The sequence below is a fragment of the Aquarana catesbeiana genome, linkage group LG09, assembly GCF_042186555.1.
Source record: "Aquarana catesbeiana isolate 2022-GZ linkage group LG09, ASM4218655v1, whole genome shotgun sequence".
NCBI classification, from domain to species: Eukaryota; Metazoa; Chordata; class Amphibia; order Anura; family Ranidae; genus Aquarana; species Aquarana catesbeiana.
This window is the reverse complement of record NC_133332.1, coordinates 304,750,527-304,778,098: the sequence shown is the minus strand read 5'-3', so window position 1 is coordinate 304,778,098 and position 27,572 is coordinate 304,750,527. Positions and strand designations below refer to the sequence as shown.

At 43.7% G+C, this 27,572-nt stretch overlaps 1 protein-coding gene across 1 annotated transcript; it reads left to right on the top strand.

The window, feature by feature from the left end:
* Positions 1-302: 302 nt before the first annotated feature.
* On the top strand, positions 303-27,150 carry LOC141108691 (ficolin-2-like). The gene is made up of 7 exons (XM_073600549.1): positions 303-552; positions 1,626-1,736; positions 5,432-5,470; positions 10,388-10,515; positions 16,040-16,169; positions 24,569-24,703; positions 26,354-27,150. The coding sequence occupies exons 1-7, from the start codon at positions 486-488 to the stop codon at positions 26,605-26,607; spliced, it is 864 nt and encodes a 287-aa protein (XP_073456650.1). The 5' UTR covers positions 303-485; the 3' UTR covers positions 26,608-27,150.
* The last annotated feature ends 422 nt before the right edge of the window (positions 27,151-27,572 follow it).

The window sequence follows — 27,572 nt, the reverse complement described above, 5'->3', positions numbered from 1 at the left end:
AGCAGGGATATAAACAGAAGTATACAGTATAGAGGAACTAACTTCCCATACTCAAAACTTACAACTAAATCTAGAAATAGAATTTTAACTCAAGCCTTACTCTAAAAGGAACATAGGAGAGATTTGCTTTTCTCAAATGGTAGGGGGACTCGTAAAAAATTTGCACACAAAATCATCCAACTGTGGCCCATGGGGCATCATACATCAAAGCTGTCAACTATTTTGGCATCTATTAAAAGCTCTGTTGACTGGGAAAATGCACACGACTCCAAGTCCTCATTAAAAGTGGGGTGGTTTGGGAAAGTTGTGGGAAAGTCACTGATTTACTGGTGTACATTGACAGGGTCTGGGAACAGCAATGGCAGATCATAAAGGGGTTATAAAAGGTTATAAAAGGGGTTAGAGAGAGTAAATATAAAGGCAGGAATTCGAGGAATAGGGTTTATTTCGCAGTCTGCAAGAAGTCCAGAATTACTGAAGATACAATGATGGATTCACTATTTTTATTTATATCTTTGATGATACTCAGCAATGGAGAACAGTCCTGTCCAGGTAAGTATAAAGGAACTTTTTTTTTAATTTAAGGCAGCTACAGGTAAGCTTAATCACTGGTCAAAGTATTAAATCTCTAAAGAAGTAGGAATGTCCATCTGGAGCTGTCTAGAGATATCTTATTGATGCTTCATTCAGCCAAAACTAAGACAAGATAAGGAGCCTTACACCTACTGCTACAACAATCTTTATACTTTTTATAGAAGACTGTGAGCTGGCAGGTAGGCTTATTTTATTGCAGAAGAGACATTGTATGTTTCACCTGCATTAAAATAAAGAGCTGCCTGCTCACATTTTTTAGTAGCGCTTTAAAGTAGATCTAAACCCTAACTAGATGACATATCATTTTCTAGGGTTCCCTGCACCCTAAACAATTTGTTTTTTCTTGTTTTTTTTTTTTCCATTAAAATAACGTATTCCCCTTTTTTCATCTTTTTTTTTGCATCTCAGCACTGCTGATCTCCTCCAGCCTTTTCCAGCCACTTTATGTCTACATGCGCTTATTCCTGTATCAGCTGCAAATCATTGCTCTGGACTAGTGACTAGGTTAGGGCCAAACCTACAGGAAGCTGCCACATGATAGAGCCACCGGCTCAGTCAGCTGAAGCTTGGGAATTCCCTGCCCTGCAGCTGCAGGTAACAAAGGGGTGGGGATAATGATGACTTTATTATCTGATGACCTTGCATGGCCACATGGACACAGTTGAACCTTAGTTCATACTCTGGACCAACTTCTTCAAAATAACAGTGGTGGACTGCGCCTGCCCACTGTGTATTGGCCACCTGGTGTTTCCACCATGAGTACATGCGGCAAGGTGACAACACAAGAGCAAACTAGAAGACTGTTGTCACCCCATAACAGGAAGTGTGACATGATCACCAATATTCTTTTAATGAAAGCTGCAAAACAGAAGGATTATAAACAAATTTTGAAATGATATTAAATCTCAAATGAGATTTGAGTGATTGAGTATGGTTATTATTTGACATTAGTATGAACTAAGTTGTGTGGGTTTTTTTTTTTTTTGTTAGTTTTTTTTTCATGTCAATATTGTTTCCACTGTGTTATGCAGAAGTAAAAGTTGTCAGTGTTGGAGAGCTGGAAAAGCTGACAATTCTGAGGGGCTGTCCGGGTCACCCTGGACCTCCTGGACAAAAAGGAGAGATTGGGACAGGAGAGAAAGGTAGGTGCTGCTACTGCTGCGTCTTAAGGAATTCACTATTTACATCACAGACCTAATTTATCAAACTCTATGAAATTAGAATTGTTTCTACTGTGGCTATCAACCAACTTCTTCTAGGTGTCCTACCCTAAAGATGGCAGTGGTTGTTTGTGTGTGTGTGTGTGTGTGTGTGTGTGCGTGTGTGTGTGTGTGGGGGGGGATGGGGTTATGGGCTTGTTTTAAATTAGTATTGTTACAGTATATGTATTGTTTGTAGAGAATTTGTAAGACAATTTCACTGAATTTAGTTTGTCCCATTTTGGGCCATTCATTCTAGGTCAGCAGGGATCAACAGGGAAAAGAGGACCTCCTGGTGTACAAGGTTGGTATAGTGTAATCCACTTAAAAATAAAAGTATATGTATAACCAAACTTATTTTATATTATTTCTGCATGGAGGTGGCTAAAACCCCTGCTAGTTAATTTTTTGCTGTTTGTGTACCATTGGCCAAATTCCTCTTCTCTTCCTGTGTCACCGATACAATAGAAAGTAAGAGCAAATCTTCCCAAAGTGAGTGGAATTCTCCTCTTAGGCTGGGGATTGTGGAGAGTGACCAGCTCTCTATGGAGCCGGTTCATACATCTCCGCAGCGGCTCCGATGCGAATTGCACACAGGAGTCCTGTGGGTCTTTTGGTCCATTACAGGTACAAATTCAACCGAAAATTCGTGCTGAAATCCGACCTGAAACGGTGAATGGAGACGCACCGGACTCTTGCTGTGAGCTTCTGCATGTTCTAGTGTGAACCCAGCCTTAAGCTGGCTATACACACGGACGGATTTTCCGACGGAAAATGTTCGATGGGAGCTTGTTGTCAGAAATTTCGACTGTGTGTAGGCTCCATCGGACATTTTCCATCGAAATTTCCGTCACACAAAATTTGAGATCTGGATCTCAAATTTTCCGACAACAAAATCTGTTGTCGTAAATTCCGATCGCGTGTACACAATTCCGACTCACAAAGTTCCACGCATGCTCGGAATCAAGCAGAAGAGCCGCACTGGCTATTGAAATTCATTTTTCTCGGCTCGTCGTACGTGTTGTACATCACCGCGTTCTTGGCGTTTGGAATTTCCGACAAGATTTGTGTGACCGTGTGTATGCAAGACGAGTTTGAGCCAACATCCGTCGGAAAAAATCCATGGATTTTGTTGTCGGAATGTCTGACCCTGTGTACGCGGCATAAGCGTTTCTTTATTTGTTCAGCCAGCAGGCTGAGTAAAAAAAAAAAAACAGATTCCTCCATCTACACAAACAAGGAGGATGGAAGAATCTCCCAATCTCTCCCCCCTTGCTACTGTCAGAATACAATGATCAGAAGCTGTGGCTGACTAGCAATTTGGAAATTGAACATTTTTCCTGCATGTCCTATCAACAGAAGTCAATCAAACAACCGTTTTTCTGTTGAGGGGGGATCAAAATTCATCCGGACCCTGCTGAATTGGCTGAATTTCAAGTGTTTACCCAGTTTTCCCCAATGAAAGATTTCCCTTTACCTGTTCTGGGGACAGCTCTTAAAGAGGTATTCTGCCTGGGAAAAAAAAAAATTAAAAGTCAGCTGACTTTTAATATATGAACACTTACCTGTACAGTGAGCCCACGCTGTCAGCACCCCAGCCCAATTTTGGATCGACTGTCGGGTGCTGCCACCACCATCTCCACTAAGGGAAACAGTCAGTGAAGCCTTCTGGCTTCACAGCCGCTTCCCTACTGCGCAGGAGCAAAGCGCACTGCGCTTTCTAACTGGCCCGGCGGCGGAGGAAGGAGTAGGGGGCCGAACTTCAGAGGGACGGTGCCGGGGACCCGTTACCGGAAGTGGGGAAGGGTACCTGTCAAAAACAGGTACCCGTCCCCCCCCCTCTCCCGACAGGTGCCAAATGTGGCACCGGAGGGGGGGGGAGAGCAGATAAGCGGAAGTTCCACTTTTGGGTGGTGTCCTGCTTTAAGCTCTGAATTTCCCCTCACTTTCTTTTTTGTTGACAATGGTCCTACAAATAGAGGGTGAATCTCCCCAATGGGGACACAGACAGCAGTAAACAATTGAGAGAGGGTCTAGCTCTTCCCTGCTCTAAAACAAAATTTTAACTGCTTCACCCCCTTCAATATTTTACCCCCTTCCTGACCAGAGCACTTTTTGCGATTCGGCACTGCGTCGCTTTAACTGACAATTGCGCGGTTGTTCAACGTTGCACCCAAACAAAACTGACGTCCTTTTGTTCCCACAAATAGAGCTTTCTTTTGGTGGTAGTTGATCACCTCTGCGGTTTTTATTGTTTGTGCTATAAACAAAAAAAGAGCAACAATTTTGAAAAAAACGCATTATTTTTTACTTTTTGCTATAATAAATATCCCCCAAAAATATATTAAAAAAAACTATTTTTTTCCTCAGTTTAGGCCGATGTGTATTCTTCTACATATTTTTAGTAAAAAAAATTGCAATAAGAAGCGTATATTGATTGGTATAGGGCAGTACTACTCAGAGCGAACCCGAGAACTGAGGGACCAGTGGTCTTTGATCAGTGTAAAGCCAGCGGGGGACAGATGCAGCATTGGATCGATGCTGCAGCCATCTAGGTGAGTATGTACAGTATGTTTGTTTTTTTAAATCCTGCACTTCTCTTTTAAGTAATGGACATGCATGGATTATTTTTGAAGAATAAGGATGTCCCTTAGGCTGCTTGCACACTGCAGCAGGCAGGCGTTGACGGTAAAACGCTGTTAGTTTTAGCGGCACTTTACCGTCATTTTAGCGGCAGTATTCGACCACTAGCTGGGGGGCTCCTAACCCCCGCTAGCGCCCAAATAAAGGGTTAAATTCGACCGTGTAGCGTTGCTGCCGAAGCGCTTTGCAGGCGCTTCGGCAGCGGTGCCCATTCATTGGAGCCAAAGATTTTGCTTGGAGGACTTTTTTTAACGTCCTGCCAGCGCAGCGTCCCAGTGTAAAAGCACTCTGGCTCCCACACTGGGACTGCAGGGGAGGTGTTTTTCAAGTGCTTTACAGGCATATACAGGCACTATTTTTAGCCCAAAAGCACCTGAAAAACACCCCAGTGTGAAAGGGGTCTTAAGGCCCGTACACACGATCGGATTTTTTGACAACAAACGTGCAAATTAGCTGTTTTAAGGCAACATCAGACCGTGTGTATGCTCCGTCGGACAAACTTTTTCGGTTTTCATCGGACAAATGTTGGCTGTGCGAACAGACAAACTTGGCGGCAACAAAAGTCCTACGTCGGCAAGTCCGATCGTGTGTACACAAAACCATCGGACTTTAGTACAAAGTACAAACACGCATGCTCAGAACCAATGCAAAAGATCAGACATCAATACAGAAGTTGACCAAAGGGTGGCGCTGGAGAATTGAACGTCCTCTTTTGAAGTGTCGTCAGTACGTTGAAACGTCACTACGTTCGTGTTTGTTGCCTAAAAAGTCCTGCCGTGTGTATGCAATACAAGTTCACGGCCAACGCCCTTTGGACAGAAATCCACGGAAAAGTTTGTTTAAAGTCCGATCATGTGAACGAGGCTTTAGTGTTACTTTAAGGCACTTTAATATTAAGTGTAATTCTGCAGTTTTGATTAAATAATGATTATTGTCAAATACCAACTATTTAGTAGCATGTAGCTGACTTACAGAATCTTATTTTCAACCTATAGGAGAGAAAGGAGAGAGCGGTGTCAGAGAGGCGTTATATGGTAAGTACACAAAATCCAGGAATCTTATATCTTATTAATTTTTTGATTGCCCTATCAAACAACCAATCAAATGTCGGTGTGCCTGGGAATGACCATTGGACAGTTTATTTCCATCTGATTTCTTGATTTGGAGGAACACAGACAGCCTTTCTTTTTCAGCAGCTTGATCAATAGCAGATCAATCCAGACCATGTAGTAGCTGTTACACACAATGCAGGTTGATCTAACCTTTTCTCCTACCCCATCTGGAAAGTTGCGCTCATCTACCACAAAGGGGTTGGAGTAACAAGTTGGTGCTAAGGTTGGCCACACATTATACAATTTTCTGGTACAATTTTCCTTTAGATTTGACAAAACCATATAATATAATATGAGGTCAGACCTAAACACTTTCAATTTGTATGTAATCAGGCAGGACCTTGTACTACATAGTTGAAGGTAAATCTAAAGGAAATTGAATAAGAAAATTGTATAATGTATGCTCAGCTTTAGGCTCCATGCACACTGAAGCTCATAAATGGCCGTTTTTGGGAGTTTGAGCATAGCCCATAAACTCCCCTCTATGTTATCCTATGTGTCCATGCACACATGGACGTTTTTGGATGTTTATGAGCAGTGGAGTTTATGGGCTGTTTTTATGGGAGTCGTTTTTCCGACCCAAAAAAAGCCAAACGTTAATAAACGTCGATAAACACTCAAAAACGTGGCTCACCAGCATTTTTTAACATTTTTGATCCATTGGAAAAAAAAAAAAACGCTAAAAAACGCTAATGCAGAAATACGCTAATAAACACTATTGCAAAAACGTTGAAAGACTCACTGCAAAGCTGCTGGCATTTTTTTAACATTATTTTAACGTCCAGTGTGCATGGAGCCTAATGTCCTGTACACAGGATCGCACATTCCAACAACAAAATCCATGGATTTTTTTCCGAAGGATGTTGGCTCAAACTTGTCTTCATACACACGGTCACACAAAGTTGGTCGGAAATTCCAAACGTCAAGAACGTGGTGACGTACAACAGGTATGACAAGCCGAGAAAAATGAAGTTCAATAGCCAGTGCGGCTCTTCTGCTTGATAACGAGCATGCATGGAACTTTGTGCATCGGATTTGTGTACACACGATCGGAATTTACGTGAACGGATTTTGTTGTGGAAAAATTTTAGAGCCTGCTCTCAAACTTTGTGTGTCGGAAATTCCGATGGAAAAAGTCCGCTGGAGCCCACACACGGTCGGAATTTCCGACAACAAGCTCCGATCGCACATTTTCCGTCGGAAAGTCTGATCGTGTTTACAGGGCATAAGTGTGTTTTCCCATGGCAATCCATCAGATTTAATTAAAATCAAATCAATAGATGAAATATTATTAGTTGCTGGGCTACTTTGACTAAAGTCGATCTGCTTTGCATTACCTAATTAGAGATAAGTACAGCTAATGTTGTTGCAGCCTTCCAGTTCTGGGGCAGGACCTTCACTATGTTGGATACTTCAGAAGCGAGTGCTGCCCACTGCCCAGTAGTGGAGTGGGGTGCCCATTTACTCATATAACCACAGGATCCTAAAATTCCATTTCCCACATCAACCTTATTTTCTGGACACTCTTATAGGGCGTACACACGGTCGGACTTTGTTCGGACATTCCGACAACAAAATCCTAGGATTTTTTCCGACGGATGTTGGCTCAAACTTGTCTTGCATACACACGGTCACACAAAGTTGTCGGAAAATCCGATCGTTCTAAACGCGGTGACGTAAAACATGTACGTCGGGACTATAAACGGGGCAGTGGCCAATAGCTTTCATCTCTTTATTTATTCTGAGCATGCGTGGCACTTTGTCCGTCGGTTTTGTGTACACACGATCGGAATTTCCGACAACACACGGTCGGATTTTCCGATGGAAAATGTCCGATCGGAGCGTGTTGTCGGAAATTCCGACCGTGTGTGGGCTCCATCAGACATTTTCCATCGGATTTTCCGACACACAAACTTTGAGAGCAGGATATAAAATTTTCCGACAACAAAATCCGTTGTCGGAAATTCCGATCGTGTGTACACAAATCCGACGGACAAAGTGCCACGCATGCTCAGAATAAATAAAGAGATGAAAGCTATTGGCCACTGCCCCGTTTATAGTCCCGACGTACGTGTTTTACGTCACCGCGTTTAGAACGATCGGATTTTCGTTCACCGTGTGTATGCAAGACAAGTTTGAGCTAACATCCGTAGGAAAAAATCCTAGGATTTTGTTGTCGGAATGTCCGAACAAAGTCCGACCGTGTGTACGGGGCATTAGGGTGCATAGTTGTGCACAGCCTATTGCATTAGGGTGTGCGCCTCAAAGCTCAAACATATTTGCGTGTGTGTGCATGTGTGTATATATACTGACGATGTCAGTGGGGTAGAGATTGGTGTTAGTGCAGTGGATGGTGTCAGTAGTTTTTATTTTTATTATTATTTTTTTTAAATGTAAGAGCCCCATTAGGGGGCTTTAGTGAAATATCAGGGGTCTAAACAGGGGGATTCTGTGCCACACAGGGTGGTTAGGGTGTGCCCAGGCACACCTGGTACACCCTGTGCGCACGCCTATGTCAGGGTGTATACATTGTTCAGCTTCCCTCCCTCAGTGACTCAAAGAGCTGGGCATGTGATCTCCAGCCAGGGGAGAGGCCCTCTATTGTCAGAACCGGAGTGCGAGCAGCCAAGCAGGGACCTAGAAACCTAGAAACTGGCAGATTCTCTAGACTAGAGTACTCTAGTCCCATTGGGGTGCCCCCCACCTGTGTCCTTGGGCCTCGGATCCCTCCAGCTGTTTGCCTGTGTTACCAGAACTACCTTGGACTTCACTGAAAGGGATGCTATCAATGAGGATAATTGCAAGGCTTGTATTCTGAACTGCTTTACTGAAGCAACCATTCCCACCTAGTCTCTCTGTGGATTGTGAGCATAATTCATTCCAGAAACACGCTTGTATTCCAAAGCACTTGTATATCAAATACACTGCTGTGTTGTTGAAATCGTAAATCAATTGTACTAGCCATCATTATATCTCCCCCCTTTCTTTTTCTCTTTTAATGAATGAATTCTTATTTTGCTCCTCAAAATAAAATTATTTTTTATATACTATATTTGATATTGTTTCCAATTTATCTGCACCTATAAAGTCCCAATTTCTGTGTTTCTCTATTACCTAATTCTGGGATGTGGTGCTAAAAATCAATTGGTGTGTTTGTGTTCATAATAACCTGTCCACTTGTATATCAAAGTGAATTTCCCCATAAGAAATCATGGAAACTCAAATTATTTGTTACACAACCATTTATTCATAAGTCCTTCAGTTTATAGTCCATATAAAAAGATTATAGCAATGTGATTATAGCAATGTCCATTTACAAATGGCAGCCTCCAGAGGGGGATTAGAAGCAAAATCCAGCAGGAACTACAGAGTATTAAAGAGAAGAGAGGCGCCTCTAAGTGTAGCAATATGATTACATTTAATGAAGGTACAACATTTAGCAACTCACATGGTTGATGATTAAAAGAGGCACATCTAAGTATGCAGGCATCCGGGGTAAAGCTGTTCACATAGATCATCCTCTGCACCACCGGCTCTCACTGCTGTCAGTATGAAATCCTGACCGGGAAGACTACCCTGCAGTAGAGCGTTCTGAAAGCGAGGCTTGAACCACTCTTGGAGCGCAGTGTGGAAGGGATGACATTGAGGGCGGCGCGGAGGACAGGCTATGTGGACAGCATTACCCCGGGTGTCTGCATACTTAGATGTGCCTGTTTTAATCATCAACCTTGTGAGTTGCTAAATGTTGTACCTTCGTTAAATGTAACCATATTGCTACACTTAGAGGCGCCTCTCTTTTCTTTTATACTCAGTTGTGACATGAAGCTACTCTTAAATCAAGTCATCATTTGTATATCAAGTCAAAATTTATTTAAAAATGTTGCTTGTCTTGCAAAACACTCTCAAACCGTTACTCTCAAACCAAGGTTTTACTGTATTTCATAATGTTTTATATTACACTGCAGTGTATTTATGACCTTTGTCATCCTGACCCGGTTTTCCATGATTGATTCTAGCTTTGCATAGGTTTATTATACTGCAAGTTACAGTGACTCCTTGTCTGATCATTCTGCCCATCCTTTTAAAGAACTAGCACTGCTACTGGAAGTCAGCCAATAATAGCCTCTAACCTTGATTGGAACCCTCAACTCTGACAGATTACAGCTATACTAAGGTGCCCACAGATGACATAATTATCCTGGGCAGGTTAGGTCATTTCAGATCTAGTCTGGCAACAATTGCGTCAATGTAAGATAAGCAGAAAGGAAGTGTTACTGCTGAGCAGCTGCCCGCAGCTTGGTCCAATGAGCTTTTGGCGCAAATCCCAAAATCCCAATACAACAGAGATGATATTTTAAGCACACATTTTCAAGAGATTTAATTTGGAGTTATCAGTAAATTTAATTACCAATTAAAAGTCTCTTTACACTGCCCACTGAACATGACAGATGGAATATTTTTATTTTTTTATTTTTTTGCTTTGTGCCGGTTGCATGTAAACAGTCCTGTGTCAGTGTAGTGTTGGGGTCTGCCCGAGGGATAAACCTAGGGGTTTTAGGGGCCTAAAAGTAATGCACAGAGATCTACCAACATTATGCTTGGCTCTACCGTGTGCCGCAAAAAAACGGTTATGTTATAAAGAGGGGAGCAGAGCCTGCATATCAGCAAATATGGCTGCCCCTCTGTGTTCATATGTAATAAAATATATAATACATATATATTATAATACGTAGAAATAAGGTTTAAAAAACAATAATAAAATATTACAAGACTATGAATTCCTTTTAGGAGGATGCAGTAACATTTGATTGATCTCTTCTACATTCTCTTCTTTCACAGCTGCCAGGAGCTGCAAGGAGCTACAGAATCAGGGTGAAGTTTTGAGTGGCTGGTATACCATATACCCAGATGGCATCCAGCCCATGAAGGTCCTGTGTGATATGGACACAGACGACGGTGGCTGGATTGTAAGCTTTAAAGTAGAGAGAAAGTAGAGTAAAAATGAAACAGTTGTAAATCATTGATACATTTTCCGTGTAAAGTGACACATCTACTACCTAATGGCCCTGTAATCCGTTTTTTGTTTTTTTTTTTCATGAAATTGTCTCTTTTTGCTTCCTTGTATCATCCTCCATGAGTTCTCAAACCTATCCCATTCCCTCTCACATCTATTTGTCTAAAACAAGCAGTGCACCCTCGTTGTGATAAAGTGCACTGCTCTGTGCACACTATAAATCCCATAGTCATGATTCATCCGTCTAGGGCAGTGGTTCTCGACCCCTCTAGTGCCGTCACCCCTTGATAAAATTTCCCAAGTTTTGGGGACCCCTAACAGTAAAATTATTTTCGTAGCGTGGGTTGTCAGCACCCAAGGCAAGACAAGTAATTTGCGCCCCTAACCCATGGACGTTTAGCACTCCCTGAGTCCCTTCCACCCGTATACTATTAAAAACCCTTATGGTACATTTTGGGATGTACCACTCTCTCCTTGTTCTCTTTTCTTTCCCTTTTATCTCTCTCTATCCTAATTTCTTGTTTTTTTCCCCCATCCCTCTCTCTAGCCATCTTTTTTGTTCCTCTCCCTTCCATGTATTCTCTACTTTTATCCTTCTCTTACTCCTTGGTGGGGGGGCGGGGGAATGGGATGAGGGGCAGTGCTGGGGGAAGTTCTGATCAGCCAACTTAGGTGCTCTTGATCAAGTTCATCTGCTGATCTAAAAACTGTAGTGGGGACTTTTAATGGCAACTATAATCACAGGTAGTGTTACTCACTATGTCTCCAGCTCTGTGGTGTGTCACAGCAGTGGCACCTATGCCGAAATCAGGACATAGGGTCTCCTCCAGGCCCTCCCACTTCACATTCCTCACCAGTCAACTGACCTCTAGTCTCTGCCCCGCACCCATGCCGTGAACTGAATGGACGGCTGGAAAGAGGCTGAGTGGGCAGCTGTGGGCTCCAGGCACAGCCCTGCTGGGCAACCGCGAAAAGGCTGGGAGAGTGGTGCGGGCTTAAGGAACATCCCAGGATTCGGCGACCCCTGGCAAATCGTCATTCGACCCCCGAGGGGGTCCCGACCCCCAGGTTGAGAACCACTGATCTAGGGAGTGAGTAAGAGAGGATGACTATGTTTCTACATACAGTGGAACCATGGAGGATCAAACCTGAGATTTGGAGGAGGCTGAGAATAAGAGAAGGTACTTTTTTTGAGTTAAAGGGGTTGTAAACCCTTGTGTTTTTTCACATTAAGGTGAAAAAACACCTGGCAGTCACCGGCCCCCTAGCCCCCCCGTTTTACTTACCTGAACCCCTTCATCTCTGAGCTGGGACGCGCTGTCCCTCTCTCCCGGCTCTTCATTGGATCGATTGATAGCAGCGCAGCCATTGGCTCCCACCGCTGTCTATCAAATCCAAGGATACAGGTGCTGGGGGGACGGGGCCGAGTCCAGCATTCGTGTCTATGGACGCAAATGCTGGACTCGGGAGCGCTCCCGCAAGGTAACCTCCTCTTGTGAGCGTTTCCCCTAGCTGGTTATCTGATGCAGGGAGGAGCAGCGAGAGCCGCGGGGGACCCCAGAAGAGGATGTTCGGGACCACTCTGTGCAAAATGAGCTGCACAGTGGAGGTAAGTATGACATGTTTGTTGTTTAAAAAAAAAATGATCCTTTACAATCACTTTAAAGAAGTTGTAAACTTCCACTTCCAGGTTGTACCCATACGTGAGCCTATAATAAGGCTTACCCTATAGGTACAGTAAATACCTCCTAAACGAGATATTTTTTTTTTTAAATCTTTTTATTGAGTATAAGACATACAAACAAATAACAACAGTAAACCTGCAACAGCATTTGGACTAGACCCACGCGGGAGTCAGTGCCAGCCGGCCATTGGGCTGCTTCCAGCATTAATATCATACAGCTGTAGCACGTCCGAAAGAACAAACAAACAAACCTAGTGTTGTATTGGCTCCTGCTTACTTAAAGTATCTCAGGATCAAATCTATCAGTCGAGACCCAAGGGACAATAATAGATATTAAATAAACCCATATCAGAGATTACATTACCAAAAAATCGGCCAATGTATCAATGTCGCTTTCTCCCGTAGAGTGGTATTATGTACATGTTCAATCAGTCTGCGGTTGCCGTGGAGGCCTCAGCTAACCATTTGGCCTACACTCTATCGTATTTTTTTGGGCATCCCCTATTTTGGTAGGTTTCTTATAGCCGTTTAGGAGATATTTACTTTGTACTGCGCCAATGATGTCTCCGGCGCATGTGCTGTGAAGAAACGGCATGCGCGGGAGTGACGTCATGCGCCAGTCACAGAGCCAGAGTCTGCGGCCCCAGAAGGAAGAGGGGAGAACATGGATGCGGCCTCCAGTGGGGACAGAGTAGGGTTTGTTTGCAGGCAAGTGTCACATAATGTGCTAGTGCTGTATGCGATGCATGCTAGCACATTATGCTTTTACTTTGCAGGGAACAAAGAAGGAAGTAAAACCCATCAGAGTTTACTTCCTCTTTAAGAATACATACTTGAATATATATATATATATATATATACAGTATACAGTACTGAATTGTTTATTTTTTATCAATTTACAAAATGCAAAGTGAGTGAACAAACACAAAGTCTACATCAAATCAATATTTAGTGTGACTTCACTTTGGCTTCAAGCCAGCATCAATTCTTTTGCCGTGTACACACGATCGGACATTCCTATAACAAAATCCTGGATTTATTTCCAACGGATGTTGGCTCAAACTTGTCTTGCCTACACACGGTCGCAAAAATGTTGTCGGAAATTCTGAATGTCAAGAACGCGGTGACATACAACACGTACGACGAGACGAGAAAAATGACGTTCAAAAGCCAGTTCGGCTCTTCTGCTTGATTCCGAGCATGCATGGAATTTTGTGCATCAGAATTGTGTACACACGATCGGATTTTGATGTCGGAAAATTTGGGAACCAGCTCTCAAATTTTTGTTGTCTGAAATTCCGACAAAAAATATCCAATGGAGACTACACACGGTCGGAATTTCCGACAACAAGCTCCCATCGAACATTTGTTCTCGGAAATTCTGATCGTGTGTACGCAGCATTACACTTGCAGCACAGAGCAGAAGCACAAAGAAATATATACGAATATATACATATTTATATAGTGCATCCAGCGCTTCACTTTTTCCACATTTTGTTATGTTACTTGAACCCGATTGAACATCTCTGGAGATGTTACAGCCTTATTCCAAAATAGATTATTTTCCTCAAAATTCTACAAACAATACCCCATAATGACAACATGAAAGAAGTTTGTTTGAAATCTTTGCAAATTTCTTAAAAATAAAAAAGGAAAAAAATCCCCTGTACATAAGTATTCACATCCTTTGCTCAATACTTTGTTGAAGCACCAATTACAGCCTCAAGTCTTTTTGAGTCTGATGCTAAAAATTTGGCACACCTATTCTTGGGCAGTTTCTCCTATTCTTCTTTGTAGGACCTCTCAAACACCATCAGGTTGGATGGAGAGCGTGGGTGCACAGCCATTTTCAGATCTCTCCAGAGATGTTCAATCGGGTTCAAGTCTGGGCTCTGGCTGGGCCACTCAAGGAAATTTACAGATGTGTCCCGTACCCACTCCTTTGTTATCTTGGCTGTCTGCTTAGGGTCGTTGTCCTGCTGGAAGATGAAACTTTGCCCAGTCTTAGGCCCAGGTCGCTCTGGAGCAGACTTTCATCAAGGATGTCTCTCTACACTTTTGCATTCATCTTTCCCTTGATCCTGACTAGTCTCCCAGTTCCTGCCGCTGAAAAAATCCCCATAGCATGAAGCTGCCGCCACCATGCTTCACTGTAGGGATGGTATTGTCCAGTTGATGAGCGGTGCATGGTTTCCTCCAGACATGACACTTGCCATTCAGACCAACAAGTTCAAACTTTGTTTCATCAGACCAGAGAATTTTGTTTCTCATGGTCTGAGAATCCTTCAGGTGCCAAACTCCAGGTGGGCTGTCATGTGCCTTTTACTGAGGAGTGTCTTCTGCTTGGCCATTCTACCATACATGCCTGATTGGTGGAGTGCTGCAGAGATGATTGTTCTTCTGGAAGGTTCTCCTCCCTCCACAGAGAAACGTTGGAGCTCTGTCAGAGTGACCATCGGGTTCTTGGTCACCTCCCTGACTAAGGCCCTTCTCCCCTGATTGCTCAGTTTGGCCAGGTGGCCCGTTCTAGGAAGAGTCCTGGTGGTTCCAAACTTCTTCCATTTATGGATGATGGAGGCCACTGTGATCATTGGGACCTTCAATGCTGCAGAAATGTTTCTGTATCCTTCCCCAGATCTGTGCCTGGATACAATCCTGCCTCGGAGGTCTACAGACAATTCCTTGGACTTGGTTTGTGCTCTGACATGCACTGTTAACTGTGGCACCTTATATAGACAGGTGTGTGCCTTTCCAAATCATGTCCAGTCCACTGAATTTTATCACAGGTGGACTCCAAACAAGTTGTAGAAACATCTCAGGGATGATTAGTGGAAACAGGCTGCACCTGAGCTGAATTTTGAGTGTCATGACAAAGGCTGTGAATACTTATGTACATGTTTTTTTTTTTTTTTTTTTAATACATTTCTAAAGATTTCAAACAAACTTCTTTCACGTTGTCATTATGGAGTATTGTTTGTAGAATTTTGAGGAAAATAATGAATTCAATCCATTTTGTTATAAGGCTGTAATACTTTCCGGATGCACTGTATATATACAAAAAATATAATTAAAAGAGGAAAGGATTGCTGCACATAAAATTTAATAGAAAAAAAAAATACAGAATATATATATATATATATATATATATATATATATATATATATATATATATATATATATATATATATATATATATATATATAATTTTTTTTTTTTTTTGTCAGACATTATTGTCACTTTATACAAGTTATTTTTTAACCAACTGCAATGGAGAACATGTTATTCTCATTTCTGGCCAGAAGGGGGAACTCTTTCCTTATTTATAGCTGCATTCTGCCTTCCTAGGGACCCTGTATAATAAAGAAAAATGTCAATAGCTGCATATAAGGGGAATTAGAGGACACTGGAGATCACGTGGCTGTTTTGCATTTTTTAAAATTTATTCTGGAGGAAAGTTTTACTCTCCAAGTACCAGACACATACTTTGTGATCTGAATGGCTACCTAGATTGGTGCTTAAACACAAATAAATATTTAAAGTGAACCAGCGGGGCTAGAAATGATGGCGGTGCTACTGCTGGCTTTATAAAGCAGAAGGTTTTAAGGCTGTTTTGCTGATCCTGACTTTACCACCTACTGAGTCACTGAACCAAAAAAAAACATGCAGGGAGAGAAGGAAAAATAAAGTTGTGCATCTACAACTACTTGCAGGATTCTAACAAAAAGTTAACCGCAATAAATAGGAAATTGGTGAGCTTTATGTATCTCAGATGCGTTTTCGGCTCTCTCGGCAGGTGTTTCAGCGACGTTGGGACGGGTCAGTGGATTTCTTCCGGAACCGGGCAGACTACAAGAAAGGGTTTGGCAGCCGTTTGAATGAGTTTTGGCTGGGAAATGACAATCTTCATAAGATAACATCCACAGGTAACAAATGAAATAGGTGTACAAATCAAATTTGATACTGCATATAATTAATTTATTCAAAATATAGATATTATACATCATTTACACCACGGTGCTGTCATTGCATGTTTGCTCTGTCATATTTTTATATATCATAGCCAGGTGTTCTTTCTCCAGCGACCATTTGTATGTCGCCTATTGAACTCAGCGTCATTGCTGAATGACTGTTGCACAAAAACAATTGCAAGATAAGCCACCTGGAGAGCACACTGTTTTCAGTATAAAATAATAAAAGTCAGCACTAGGGATTTCAATCTCTAGGCAGCTAACATCAGGGCATGACATACAAAAACCGAAAAGAAATGTTCAAAGTGAAAATGTAGCGCACCATTGTTTTCAGTATGCCTGTTGTCCATTGGCTTGCACTGATACAAGGAGAACAGTAAGAGTTTATATGCACTTTTGCCCAGGGAGCAGCAAAAAAAAAAAAAAAAAATAGGCGGTTGAGCCACATTTTTACTACCCTCTGAGCGCCTACTTAAACTGCAAAGGCAGCCAGATGGTGACATACATATGCAGTGGCAAAAATTATATCCCTGTCACATTCAGTTTTACCACCAAATGCCCCCTGCCCGCAAACCCTCACAACCACCACCCAGGGTTGTTGGGGAGAGGCTCTTGTCTCCATCGACAAGGTGCTTTGAGGTGGGGGGGCACAGAGCCCCCCCTGCCCCAAAGCACCCCCCCCATATTGAGGGCATGTGACCTGGTATGATCCAGGGGCGCGCACTGGTATGGATTTTGGGGGGGACCCCACGTCGTTTTTTTTTTAAGTTCTTTTGGCGTTGGGGTTTCCCTTCAAAATCAATATTATGCTGAAGGGTCTGGTATGGTCTTGGGTGGGGGATCCCACGCCATTTTTTGTAGTTCAATCTTATTTTATTAGGTGACCAAGAATAACAGATATAGGGGGTGATTTACTAAGAAGAAGGCACTGTACCAATTCATACATTAATTGGTGCTCCGGGAAATTCATTAATCGAACATGCGAACTGGCGCACATTGAATCGCAAATAGCGATAATAAATACCCGCATATGTAAACTGCAACTGGCGCTAGGGTAACTGCAGTTTTCTCATTGATATGATGCTATATATAGATTGATCTATATATATAGATTTAAAAATTATCTTAATTTGCAAATAAGGATCATCTCTTCCTTAGAGAACAGTGAGCGGGGCATGGTGGTAGGAAGAAATTCACAGCAGGACAAGCAGCTTCCTGGAGAGGCGTGATGTCATTCCACCGCTTCCGGAACCAGATATGGGTACATACCTCCATGCACACAGCAGTTGCGCATCTCACATACACAGCGTTCGGGGCATCTAGATGCATTTGGCGCATCTAGCTGCAGGAACCCAATTTTTATTGAAATTAATAGTAAAGCAGGTGCAGATTTCCAGGACTGGACTAACAAATGTTTATAGTGAAAGGCAACTGGTGTTTTCTATTAAACAAGGTCTAAATGGGCCATTGACATGCATCACAGTTGAACTTAGGAATGTGTCTTTGCAAAGTTAAACTAAATGAAATCCTTTCTTATTTTTGATTGGGGATAGAGTGCAGAGGGATTAGAAGTCTTGTCTGTTTTTGGGGATGTCTGTGCCCCCGATAGGGTGAAGACGCCTCCCAAATTTTGCCAGTTTCTCCTCCAATTTATTCACTTCCTGTCACATAGCCAAACAGGAAGTGAGGGTAAAACTCTAGCAATGTGTTTCTTTGGGGGGGGACAGGTCAATCTAAATTGTTTCCCCATTAGGTAAATTGCACTCTAGCATTTTGCTGAGTACACCCCAAATTATCAGGTATCTTGGACTTAACTAACTTGGCCGTTAATTCATATTTCGAAATTCGTGTCTGAAAACCAATTTGAATTCGTACGAAATATGAATTTTAGGTGCTCATTACGAGGGGCTCCCACCATCCCTGTGCTGTGCTGACTTCCTCCTGGGGCTGTACCCCTGCTGTGCTCATTATGAGGGGCTCCCACCATCCCTGTGCTGTGCTAACTTCCTCCTGGGGCTATACCCCTGCTGTGCTCATTATGAGGGGCTCCCACCATCCCTGTGCTGTGCTCATTACGAGGGGCTCCCACCATCCCTGTGCTGTGCTGACTTCCTCCTAGGGCTGTACCCCTGTTGTGCTCATTATGAGGGCTCCCACCATCCCTGTGCTGTGCTGACTTCCTCCTGGGGCTGTACCCCTGTTGTGCTCATTATGAGGGGCTCCCACCATCCCTGTACTGTGCTCATTACGAGGGGCTCCCACCATCCCTGTGCTGTGCTGACTTCCTCCTGGGGCTGTACCCCTGCTGTGCTCATTATAAGGGGCTCCTACCATCCCTGTGCTGTGCTAATTTCCTCCTGGGGCTGTACCCCTGCTGTGCTCATTATGAGGGGCTCCCACCATCCCTGTGCTGTGCTCATTACGAGGGGCTCCCACCATCCCTGTGCTGTGCTGACTTCCTCCTGTGGCTGTACCCCTGCTGTGCTCATTATGAGGGGCTCCCACCATCCCTGTGCTGTGCTGACTTCCTCCTGTGGCTGTACCCCTGTTGTGCTCATTATGAGGGCTCCCACCATCCCTGTGCTGTGCTCATTACGAGGGGCTCCCACCATCCCTGTGCTGTGCTGACTTCCTCCTGTGGCTGTACCCCTGCTGTGCTCATTATGAGGGGCTCCCACCATCCCTGTGCTGTTCTGTCTTCCTCCTGGGTGTCACAGATCAGCTGCGGAGCTGATCTGTGTCTCACCTTTACTGCTGTAGGCCGGCTGACACCTGTTGTTCCACTAGCTTGTGTTCAGCTCTGCTGCACTCTGCAGCTATGGGTGTCGCCGGCTTCACCTGTTGCTTAATATATGATTCCTTCCGGCTACTTCCTGTCCAGCCCCTCATGTGCTTCTCTATTTAAATCCCTCTCAGACCAGTTCTGGTTGCTTGAGCAACATTTGTTACTGAAGCTCCCTTCGTGTAACCTGCCTTAACCTGACCTCTCATGAACTGATCTCTTGTGTACCGACTCGGCTTGTTCTGATTACGTTGTCTGCAGCCTGCCCTGACCTTGGCTCGCTATCCTGCTCTCCTTTGCCTCATCCATCCATCCTTGTCTGCCAGTGTCTTCTGTTACCTTCCTAGTGAGCGGGGTGAACTCGGGGGTCATGACCTGGGGTCAGCACGCAGCTAAGCCCAAACCCTCATGAGGGGGTCCCTGGCAGAATACCAGCTGGCCCTTAGATTCCATCACCTGGGGGATCCTGTGTCACCTGCTCGCCTGTGGGCTCACTGTAAGTAGTACCGTGACAGTTTGCTCAAGCCATGAGCGCCTCTGAGAATCGGCCACTGACCAAGGATCAAATGCAACATCTAGTTCAGAGAGTTAACTCCCAGCAAGCAAATCAAGAGCAAATAATGGTGGTCCTTCAGGATCTTGCCTCCCGTCTGGATCGTCTGTAACTCACTACAACTTCAGCTCCTCCCGTTCCTGCTTCTGCTTCAGCTGCTCCTGTGTTACCTGCTACACCTGGCAATCCCTGCCTGCATCTACCGCCGCCACCTCATTTTTCTGGCGACCCTTAGGCTTGTTGGGGCTTCATTAATCAGTGTTCCATCCACTTTGAACTTTCTAGCCACCATTTTCCAACTGATTGCACCAAAGTCGCATATATCATCTCTCTCCTCTCCGGTGATGCTCTAGCTTGGGGCTCCCCACTCTGGGAATCACACGATTCTATGACTTCCCTCCTCCAGCTCTTTTTGGATGCATTCCAGAAAACTTTTGATGAGCCCGGCAGAGTGTCTTCGGCTGCTGGGGCCCTCCTTCGTCTTCGTCAGCAAGGAATGACAGTCGGCCAATACGCAGTTCAATTCCGTACGCTGGCCGCTGAACTCAAATGGAATAATGAGGCCCTTACTGTTATCTTCTGACAAGACCTATCTGAGCGTGTCAAGGATGAACTCGCTGGATGCACCATTCCTACCACATTGGATGATTTAATTGCATTGAGCATTCAAATAGACATTCTATTCCAGGAGAGGGCCCTGGAGAAATCCAGATCTAGTCATCCCCCTGCTGGCTGTCCAGCACAGGTAGTCCAAAGACCTGTGAAACCCTCTCTGTCTTCAACCTCTCACACATTGGAAGAAACTATGCAGTTTGGGCGAACTCGCCTCACTCCCGAGGAATGTGCTTGACGCATGGGATAGGGCTTGGCCTTTATTGTGGCGATAAAAGACATCTTTTGAACTCCTGTCCAGTCCGTCCGGGAAACTCCAGGGTCTAGGTCACTCGGAGGGAGGTGATCTAGACCGATCCTTTAATTTTGTCCGCTTCCCTCGTTTCACCCTCCCCGTGGCTATCCACCGAGCTCAAAATGCCTATCAACTCTCTGCATACATGGACTCTGGTACTGCCGGGAATTTCATTGAACAAACTTTAGCTTCCAAGTTGGGCATTGCCTTTGTTGCCTTGGCTATACCCCTTTCCGTGACCGAAGTAGATGGCTCCTTGTTGCCAATGAGCCCCTCCTATTGTTTTACGCATTGGGGTTTTGCATTCTGAGGAGATCTCTTTCCTAATTCTGCCTAAATCCTCCAGTACCATCATCCTGGGCCTTCCATGGTTGCAGAAACACTCCCCGCATCTTAACTGGAATTCTGGACAAGTATTGGCGCGGGGTCCTCCGTGTCAGCAACGATGTATTTCCAAGGTGCTACCTCCTCCTTTCATTCCTCTGGCTGAGACCTCCACAACTCCCATGTTGCCTTCCCAATATCAGTCTTTCCGAGATGTTTTATGCAAAAAGTCCGCTGATCGCCTTCCTCCTCACAGAGACTATGACTGCTCCATTGATCTGTTGCCTGGGACCTCTCCTCCCCAAGGCCAAGTCTACCCTCTATCTATCCCCAAGACACAAGCCATGTCTGAATACATTAGGGAAAACCTGCAAAAGGGTTTCATCAGGAAATCAAACTCATCTGCCGCAGCTGAGTTCTTCTTTGTAGCGAAAAAAGATGGTTCACTCCGTCCATGCATCGACTACAGGGGCCTTAACGCCATCACCGTGAAGAACCGATACCCTCTTCCTTTAATTTCGGAACTTTTTGAAAAGCCCCTTTTAAACTAGTGGGTACAAGGTGCTTTGTGGTTGGTATTGGGCTGAGCCCAACATACCCAAAAGGCAGCCAGCTGTGCTGAGTGCATGTGGCCTTGTATGGTTCAGAAGGGGGTTGGGCGATCACTCTTCTTGCCTCTTTCTTAGCTGGACCTGTTGTATGCTCTGAAAAAGGATGTGGTTTGGATTGGTGAAGGCAGATCACAGCTTGTTGAGAATGGAGTGGAGTGTGGAGTTCCCCTTTAAAAGCAAAAGCTAGCCCATGGAAATCCAATGGGTTAGATGGGGGAGACAAGAGCATTGGAGAATGAAATGTGGAGTTCCCCTTTAAAAGCAAAAGCTAGCCCAAGGAAATCATATGCATTAGAGGGGGAAGGTTAAATACCCTTTTAGGAGGAGCTAGAGGAGCGAGAGTCTTTTTACATAATTTTAACAAGGTGCAGGTCACATATTGGCAACGTAACACGCTAACATGACCTGTGTTCAAATCTCGGTAAAAAATACATAAAGGTGAACCAGTGTAAAAAAAAATTGTCAAGATTAGAGGTGCGCCCGTTCAACCCATGCAATTGCATGTACGTTGCTTAACATTAACTAAGATTTTGTCCGCACAGTGAAGAAACTCACGTGAACGAGCGCAAGAGCCACTTGCGCATGCGCACTGCCTACATTGATCTCACGCAGTTCTAAATGTACTTGCATGCACAGCAGGCTTTCTCTGAAAAAGTTACTTTCTCATTCTATATTGGCATATTTGTTACTTGGGCAGTTGTTACTAAACTTCCTCACATCACCCCATAATATTGGCATTAATACTGATGGCGCACGGCTTTTGTAAATCACCCCCATAGTATATGTAACAAAATATTACACGATTCTTTGGTATAAAATTACAAAGGCAAGAAATCCACAGAAAACATATTGGCGCCTTTTTTAAAAAAAATTTGGCGTGTGATTCCCCTTCAAGATCCATACCAGACTCAAAGGGCCTGGTATGTATCTGGGGGGGACTCCACGCCATTTTTTTTTTTTTTTTATACATATGGCGTGAGGCTTCCTCCATACCAGAAGCAAAGGAATTGTTTTGATTGGTCAAAGGACAAGTTGCAATCATCTCAAAGTTGGATCCCGTTTGAGTTCGTATGGAAGTTGGACATGAAGTCGCAGGGCAAAGTTGGATCGTAAGTCGCGGGACCTCCGTGTCAGAGCAGTGTGAACCTGGCCTTAAACACAATAGAATTTTTTCATAAATGTCTGAAGTTCAGTTTTAGGCTTCATGCTATAGTAGACTGTTTATAATAAATATTAGCTCTCTATAGGATTCATTTATAAAATCCAGGCTACACTCACTCACAGAATGTTGCAGCAAAGTGTACAGCCGTAGGTCTTATGTGCACCGACAGCATCTGTCTTGAGGGACGGAATGTGGCCTGGTCAGTCGGTACCCAATTGGGGGGCTTGCAGGAATATTAGTGTGTCCCTGCTATTTCCCTGCTCATCTGGAAATTCTCCCTGCCGCTAATTAATGTCCCTGACAGACAAATGACCTGTCTCTACACTACCCATATGCGAAATGCCCGCCAAGCCTTGGAGCCAGGGTCTTAAATAGAGTCTACCTGACTCAAGATGGTTGCCAGAGTCATATGGGTTGCCAGCATCAAATCAGATAACTCCCCCCAGTGACCCAGAAAACCATAGGGGCTGATCCTCCATTGAATTTTCAGAGTGGACTTTATCCATGCTATTTCCTTAACCTTCCTCCCGTAACCCAGGCATTGCCCATCCGCTTAATGGTTTTGAACCTTTGTGTCATGGGGGGAACTGGTACATCATTCTCTCTCCTAGCTTCATGCATCCTTGACCCACCCTGGGGAGGAATATATGCCCTCATTTCTCACAAAATGGGAATCCGATCTAGGCCTGAGTCTTACTCTTATTCAGAGAAAAAAAAATTCTACAATTTGCCCAAAAGTCGTCTCCCGCTACCAGGGTTTAGGAGACTGGATACAAAATCCTCACCAGATGGTACAGGGTCCCCATCCAACTTCACCTTATTTTTACACAGATCCCCCGATGCCTGCTGGTGCTGTGGTGTGGATTGTGGGACCATGCTCCACATTTTTTCGGAATGTCCAAAAATCCAGCAGTTTTGGCAGGATGTAACCGCTGTCATTAAACAACTTACCGCTGTTGACCTGCATGACAACCTGCCGGCCTGCCTGTTGCACTTGACAGAAAACCCCTCTCAGTATACAAGACCTAAATGCTGCTAAGGCCTGAATTCTGCTTCGCTGGAGAGATGCTGAACCTCCTACAAAAGCTCTCTGGTTTGCTAAAGTTAACAAACTCGGAGACATGGAAGACCTTACAGCCACACTGCACAATACGGAAGAGTTGTTCACTAAAACTTGGAGACCCTGGAACTTCTTTGCGTATACTGACACCTACCTCAATGAGCTGTCCAACCCATTGTGAACCCCTGCTAACCCTGTCCTTACCCGGGGGAGGGGTGACCTTGTGTTCCCTTGACCCTTCCTACCCCCCTCGCCCCTCCTTTCCCTCCCTCTTCTTTTCTTCTTGCCCCCTTCCTTGTTTATTTTGCCACACACTCACACCCTGTCTACTAAAAGCACTTCCATCCATACTCTCTATTCCTCCCCACCCGCGTCCACCCTTTCGAGTGACAACAGGTCCGTACTTGCTAATCTACTATGCCCTTTCAGGATTTTGGCCCAGTGTCCACCCACCCTTCATTCCCGTTATTGGCAGCATTGCGCCATTTTGCATTATGTTCTTAACGTAGGTTTTGTTTGATACTGCAGCATATGCTACCTCTTAGTTTAATGTTAATACTGGTTTCATTATCTGCAAGATAACTCTACGTGACTTTCCTTGATTATGTTTTGGTATTGGACTGTTCTGTTGGCCTTTTTTTATAGTTCAGTTTTGCAGTGATTTTGCCAGGATTTTACTGCAATTTTGCTACGATTTTTTTCCTCTTTTAATCTGCCAACAACAAATTGGCAAAAAAAACAAAAACCAGAAAACTGGAAAATGCGAATCATGGCAAAATCACAGTAAAATCATGTGTGCAAAAATGCACAGCAAAAAGCACTGCAGAAACGGATCAAAAGCAAACTGCATGATCTAAACCAAAGGTAATTATTGCTGGGCCAAGATTATGACACTAGTGACACTATAAAATATATTATTTCTGTTGTAAATGGCTAAACTTCTTTCTCTGTAAAGGTAAATGGGAACTGCGCATCGAACTGCAGGATTTTGAAAATAAAATGTTTTTTGCCAAGTATGCAGAGTTCAAAGTTATGGATGAGATGGAAAAGTACCAATTGCTAATTGGACCCTATAAGGAAGGTGATGCAGGTGAGTGACAGCTTGGTAGAATGTACCAGTGTGTATTAGATTATTGTATTTATTTAAGTCATACTATAAAGAATATTCTCAGTGGGTTTAAGGCCAGGTTCACATACACTATATTGTCAAAAGTATTGGGACACCTGCCTTTACACGCACATTAACTTTAATGGCATCCCAGTCTTAGTCTGTAGGGTTCAATATTGAGTTAGTCCAACCTTTGCAGTTATAACAGCTTCAGCTCTTCTGGGAAGGCCCAGAACTCGCTGATCCATGTCTTTATGGACCTTGCTTTGTGCACTGGTCCAAATCATTTGGTGGAGGGGGGATTATGGTGTGGGGTTGTTGTTCAGGGGTTGGGCTTGGCCCCTTAGTTCCAGTGAAGGGAACTCTTAAGGCGTCAGCATACCAAGACATTTTGGACAATTTCATGCTCCCAACTTTGTGGGAACAGTTTGGGGATGGCCCCTTCCTGTTCCAACATGACTGCGCACCAGTGTACAAAGCAAGGGCCATAAAGACATGGATGAGCGAGTTTGGGGTGGAGAAACTTGACTGGCCTGCACAGAACCCTGACCTCAATCCGATAAAACACCTATGGGATGAATTAGAGTGGAGACTGCGAGCCAGGCCTTCTCGTCAAACATCAGTGCCTGACCTCACAAATGCGCTTCTGGAAGAATGGTCAAACATTCCCATAGACACACTCCTAAATCTTCCTAGAAGAGTTGAAGCTATTATAGCTGCTAAGGGTAGGCCAAATTAAAAATTGAGCCCTACGGACTAAGAATGGGATGTTTATCTGTGTGTAAAGGCAGGTGTCCCAATACTTTTGACAACATTGTATATGCGAACTGGATGCGGGTTTCCCCGCATCCAATTCGCATGACAGGCAAGTATGACCACCGAGTGTGACCCGCTCTCAATGGAGCCAGTTCACAAAGGTCCAGGGCGGCTGCGGTCTGCATTCAAAAAGTCTCCTATGCATGTTTGGGTCCAGTGCAGGTGCGAAATTCAAGCAAAAATTCGGACCTGAATCGCACCTAAACCGGTGAACAGACACCGGACCCCAGGAACGAACCCCCAGCAACACATATGTGAATCCAGCCTAAAGCAAGTGAAGACAGAATTAGATATGTAGTTGGTTAGAAGTTGTACTGAAAACCTCCACTTTTATATTGTTAGTCCTCTTTCCTGTTACAGTAGTTGTGTAGTCCAATAGGAACCATAGATCCACATACTGCACTCAGTGATCAACACTCAGTAACTTTATTAGTCAGATAAATGCTTTTCATCCATGCCAATACAAATTTGTGTGCAGACTTTTGATGACTTTTGTCCTCTATGGGGCGGTCGGATGGAAACAGACTGCATGTCTGTTTCTATTCGATTGTCATCCGATCCACTGGTTCGCCATACGTATGTTTTCAACTGATTTTGTCGAATCGGATGCTCAGCGGGTAACAGCGGACACATGTCATGCTGACATGCACCGCCCCATAGCGAACAATGGGTGGTCCGATCGGGTCCGCCTGAAAAACTGACAGGCTGAACCGATCTGTCCGATCGTGTGAAGGGGGGCCCAAGACTTCACTATTGCACTGTTAATGACCTGACATTCGGCTTCTTGCAGTTATATCTCTCTGTACCACTTTCCAGGTGACTCGATGTCCGGTTTGAATGGCATGAAGTTTAGTACAAAGGACCAGGACAATGACACCTATGAACACCAATGCGCCCAGCTCTACAAAGGAGGATGGTGGTACAGCAACTGCCACGCCGCAAACCTGAATGGATTGTACCACCTGGGGGTGCACACATCCAATGCTGATGGGGTCAACTGGCATAGCGCCAGGGGACACAAATACTCATTTAAACACGTGGAAATGAAGATCAGAGCTTTTTTAGATTGATAAGAAAAAAAAAATGTAGGGGGAAATAGAGATGAGGAAAGGAGGTTTCAGGGGGTTTTTTTAATCATAAGAAAACATGTTGAGAAAAATATCGAGCCTGGCAATGCTAACCATCTTCTGAAAATATCATCCCAACCAATAGCTTCAATACTTTCTGAGTTGCAGCCCTAAAAAAGTATGCAGCCAGCTAAATTAGGACTCCAGATTGGCATGCTTGTCGAGGGCTAGTGACTCAGAAAGTACTGGATCAACAGCGAAAGCCAGACAGCTAGCATTTTTGGAAGAAGTCAGCAAAAAGGCAGCTTCCTTATCTTTCTCAGCTCAACTCTGGCTACAAAGCAAAATATTGTTTTTGCTTGTTTTTTATTGCTTGCTTTTTTCATTTTTTTTATTGCTTGCTTGCAAATATTGCTTGCTTTTGCCAAAAAAGGGCCAAAGTGACAAAGTATATATAAACCGCCAACTTAAACAGCTAATTCAGTTTAAAATAGAAATGAAAGGCAAAACATTTGTGTGTGTGTGTGTGTGTGTGTATGTGTGTGTATGTGTGTGTATGTGTGTGTATGTGTGTGTATGTGTGTGTATATATATATATATATATATATATATATATATATATATATATATATATATATATATATATATATATATATATATATATATATATATAATGTGTGTGTGTGTATATATATATATATATATATATATATATATATATATATATATATATATATATATATATATTTATGGTTGGAGCCCTATGTCCGATATGGACATAGATAACATTTGTAGTTAACATAAAACTTACCATCGGAATAAGACCTGGAAGTGTGGACTTACCATATGAAATGGACCTGAAAGTGTGCCTTGGTCTGCTGGTCGGTATGCCAAAATAAGGGGGCATACCCTAGTTTAAGAAATAATTATTCTGTAGAGAGAAATGAATGCCTTGAAATGGGGATGGG

What these genes read in the sequence shown, in the direction of transcription:
- LOC141108691 (XM_073600549.1), top strand. Translation starts at nt 486, where the DNA reads ATGATGGATTCACTATTTTTATTTATATCTTTGATGATACTCAGCAAT. An exon ending in TGGAGAACAGTCCTGTCCAG is followed by an intron (nt 553 to 1,625) that starts GTAAGTATAAAG and finishes TGTGTTATGCAG; the next exon opens with AAGTAAAAGTTGTCAGTGTT. An exon ending in TGTCAGAGAGGCGTTATATG is followed by an intron (nt 5,471 to 10,387) that starts GTAAGTACACAA and finishes CTTCTTTCACAG; the next exon opens with CTGCCAGGAGCTGCAAGGAG.